Source organism: Polyodon spathula, chromosome 6, assembly GCF_017654505.1.
Source record: "Polyodon spathula isolate WHYD16114869_AA chromosome 6, ASM1765450v1, whole genome shotgun sequence".
Lineage (NCBI taxonomy): Eukaryota > Metazoa > Chordata > Actinopteri > Acipenseriformes > Polyodontidae > Polyodon > Polyodon spathula.
Window position 1 is genome coordinate 23,954,322 of NC_054539.1, and position 3,792 is coordinate 23,958,113.

A 3,792-nucleotide genomic window follows, 5' to 3' on the forward strand; every position below is an offset into this window, starting at 1 on the left:
GTGGGGATGCTATAAAAAAAGGCCAACAAGATGCTATATATAAAATGAAAAGTGTTGAATTTAAATCAAGGGAAGTAATGTAAAAACTATACAATGCATTAGTAAGACTTCATGTAGAATATTGTATTCAGTTGTGGTGACCTCGCTACAAAAAGGATATTGCTGCTCTAGAAAGAGTGCAAAGAAGTGCCACCAGAATTATTCCAGGTTTATAAGGCATGTCATATGCAGACAGGCTTAAAGAATTGAATCTATTCAGTGTTGAACAAAGAAGACTACGCGGCGATCTAATTCAAGCATTCAAAATTCTAAAAGGTATTGACAATGTCGACCCAAGGGACAAGGACCAGGGGTTACAAATGGAGATTAGATAATGGGGCATTCAGAACAGAAAATAGGAGGCACTTTTTTACAAAGAGAATTGTGAGATTCAGGAACCCACTCCCCAGTAATGTTGAAGCTGACACCCTGGGATCCTTGAGAAGTTTCTTGATGAGATTTTGGGATCAATAAGCTACTGAGCACAACCCCCCCCCCCCGCGCCCCCCAACCCCCCCCAACCCCCCCGCAACCCCCCCCCCCCACCCCCCCCCCCCCCCCCCCCCCCCCCCCCCCCCCCCCCCCCCCCCCCCCCCCCCACCCCACCCCCCCCCCCCCCCCCCCCCCCCCCCCCCCCCCCCCCCCCCCCCCCCCCCCCCCCCCCCCCCCCCCCCCCCCCCCCCCCCCCCCCCCCCCCCCCCCCCCCCCCCCCCCCCCCCCCCCCCCCCCCCCCCCCCCCCCCCCCCCCCCCCCCCCCCCCCCCCCCCCCCCCCCCCCCCCACCCCCCCCCCCCCCCCCCCCCCCCCCCCCCCCCCCCCCCCCCCCCCCCCCCCCCCCCCCCCCCCCCCCCCCCCCCCCTCCCCACTCCCCCCCCCACCCCCCCCACCCCCGCCCCCCCCCCCCCCCCCCCCCCCCCCCCCCCCCCCCCCCCCCCCCCCCCCCCCCCCCCCCCCCCCCCCCCCCCCCCCCCCCCCCCCCCCCCCCCCCCCCCCCCCCCCCCCCCCCCCCCCCCCCCCCCCCCCCCCCCCCCCCCCCCCCCCCCCCCCCCCCCCCCCCCCCCCCCCCCCCCCCCCCCCCCCCCCCCCCCCCCCCCCCCCCCCCCCCCCCCCCCCCCCCCCCCCCCCCCCCCCCCCCCCCCCCCCCCCCCCCCCCCCCCCCCCCCCCCCCCCCCCCCCCCCCCCCCCCCCCCCCCCCCCCCCCCCCCCCCCCCCCCCCCCCCCCCCCCCCCCCCCCCCCCCCCCCCCCCCCCCCCCCCCCCCCCCCCCCCCCCCCCCCCCCCCCCCCCCCCCCCCCCCCCCCCCCCCCCCCCCCCCCCCCCCCCCCCCCCCCCCCCCCCCCCCCCCCCCCCCCCCCCCCCCCCCCCCCCCCCCCACCCCCCCCCCCCCCCCCCCCCCCCCCCCCCCCCCCCCCCCCCCCCCCCCCCCCCCCCCCCCCCCCCCCCCCCCCCCCCCCCCCCCCCCCCCCCCCCCCCCCCCCCCCCCCCCCCCCCCCCCCCCCCCCCCCCCCCCCCCCCCCCCCCCCCCCCCCCCCCCCCCCCCCCCCCCCCCCCCCCCCCCCCCCCCCCCCCCCCCCCCCCCCCCCCCCCCCCCCCCCCCCCCCCCCCCCCCCCCCCCCCCCCCCCCCCCCCCCCCCCCCCCCCCCCCCCCCCCCCCCCCCCCCCCCCCCCCCCCCCCCCCCCCCCCCCCCCCCCCCCCCCCCCCCCCCCCCCCCCCCCCCCCCCCCCCCCCCCCCCCCCCCCCCCCCCCCCCCCCCCCCCCCCCCCCCCCCCCCCCCCCCCCCCCCCCCCCCCCCCCCCCCCCCCCCCCCCCCCCCCCCCCCCCCCCCCCCCCCCCCCCCCCCCCCCCCCCCCCCCCAACCCCCACCCCCCCCCCCCACCCCCCCCCCCCCCCCCCCCCCCCCCCCCCCCCCCCCCCCCCCCCCCCCCCCCCCCCCCCCCCCCCCCCCCCCCCCCCCCCCCCCCCCCCCCCCCCCCCCCCCCCCCCCCCCCCCCCCCCCCCCCCCCCCCCCCCCCCCCCCCCCACCCCCCCCCCCCCCCCCCCCCCCCCCCCCCCCCCCCCCCCCCCCCCCCCCCCCCCCCCCCCCCCCCCCCCCCCCACCCCCCCCCCACACCCCCCCACCCCCCCCCCCCCCCCCCCCCCCCCCCCCCCCCCCCCCCCCCCCCCCCCCCCCCCCCCCCCCCCCCCCCCCCCCACCCCCCCCCCCCCCCCCCCCCCCCACCCCCCCCCCCCCCCCCCCCCCCCCCCCCCCCCCCCCCCCCCCCCCCCCCCCCACCCCCCCCCCCACCCCCACCCCCCCCCCCACCCCCCCCCCCCCCCTCACCCCCCCCCCCCCCCCCCCCCCCCCTGGATGTTTTCACAGTTTGTTGTGTTACAACCTGAAATCTTGATGCATTTAAATTGGATTGTTTTTCCTTTGATCTTAATTGGATGTTAATTTTAGTTAAATGAGTTAGTGTGACGCTAGTCATTGTAGTGTTGTGCTACTGAAAGCTTTATACTGTATGTGCTTCTTTGACACATACTAGTCTGTAATGCATCGCTTACCTGCTTGTCTCATCTGTCCATGTGACAATGGTGTGGTTTCCATGATTTAGAAACTTAAAATGGTCTCTCTATTGTCCTGAGAATGTGACATAACCACACATCCCACGCACATTTCTATACCACACTATAGGGAGTGTGCAGCCAAAACACTTAAAAGGGTGGGTAAGTCACCTTCTCACGCTAAAAAGCAGCACAAATATGCTTTTGTTGCATGGAAAACATGTCCGGAAGCCTTACCTTAGGTTGACCAGACATCCGCAGTAAAGATCAGTTTGTGACGTAACCTCATGTAACTTTTTCTATAACTAAAGGCTTTAACAAGCATTTGTTTAATTAATAACAGCTTTGCTGGAAGTAGCCCTGGCAAACAAATTTGACCAAATAGGAAAAAATAAGCATACAGAGGTTCAGAGACCTCTTCATTCAGTATCTGTGTTTGTCACCATTTATTCAACATTTCAAATGATTGCCATTTAACTTAGATGATAGTGCTTCATAGTTGAATTGTTTTAGAAAAAGGTTATAAAAAATACTGAAGCTACCATATGTGTGACATGCTATACAAATGTATTGTGGTTTGTTCTTTTTTCTGTTATGTACTGTACTGTGCTTTGCAATACTTTTATCTAAAATGTGCTATATAAATGCCATAAATAAAAATAAATACATAAATAAATAAATACTACAAATTAAAAAAAAAATTAAGCCCTTTGCAGAGCAGAGTTTTTATCTTTATACTTTTGTTGTCTTTGTCTTTGGTCATCAGATAACTTTTCTGTCCCTTAGCAATAAGATAAAATTAATTGTACACTAGCCTCAAGTAGCATCTATCATGGGTACCTACCAAGGACATACATGTATTAAATTAGCATAGCTGGGACAGTGGTGTCCTGTATGAGTGCGGCAGGCTACCGACTGCACCAAGCTTGAGCGACCGAATATAGAGAAGAAGTAAAATCTCGAAAACATGAAAAATTTATATTATATATATATATATATACATACATGACTAAATATATATATTATATATATTTATATATCTATATATATATAGTATATATATATTATATATATCTATATATATATATTCTACATCCGAGAGTTTTGCACTGCCCCTGCAGAATTCGTATTCAGGTATTTCTAATTATTATATAAGAATATTAAGTAGTGAGAAATGTGCGTGGGTATGGGTAGCCTATTGTAGATTTAC

General features: G+C 65.6%; 1 protein-coding gene across 1 annotated transcript; it reads left to right on the top strand.

Moving 5' to 3' along the window:
- Window positions 1-577: 577 nt before the first annotated feature.
- On the top strand, window positions 578-2,137 carry LOC121317750 (basic proline-rich protein-like; the record flags this gene model as incomplete). Its single annotated transcript, XM_041253894.1, has 1 exon — window positions 578-2,137. A coding segment is annotated over one exon (1,560 nt), but the record flags the coding sequence as incomplete, so codon positions are not given.
- Window positions 2,138-3,792: the final 1,655 nt, after the last annotated feature.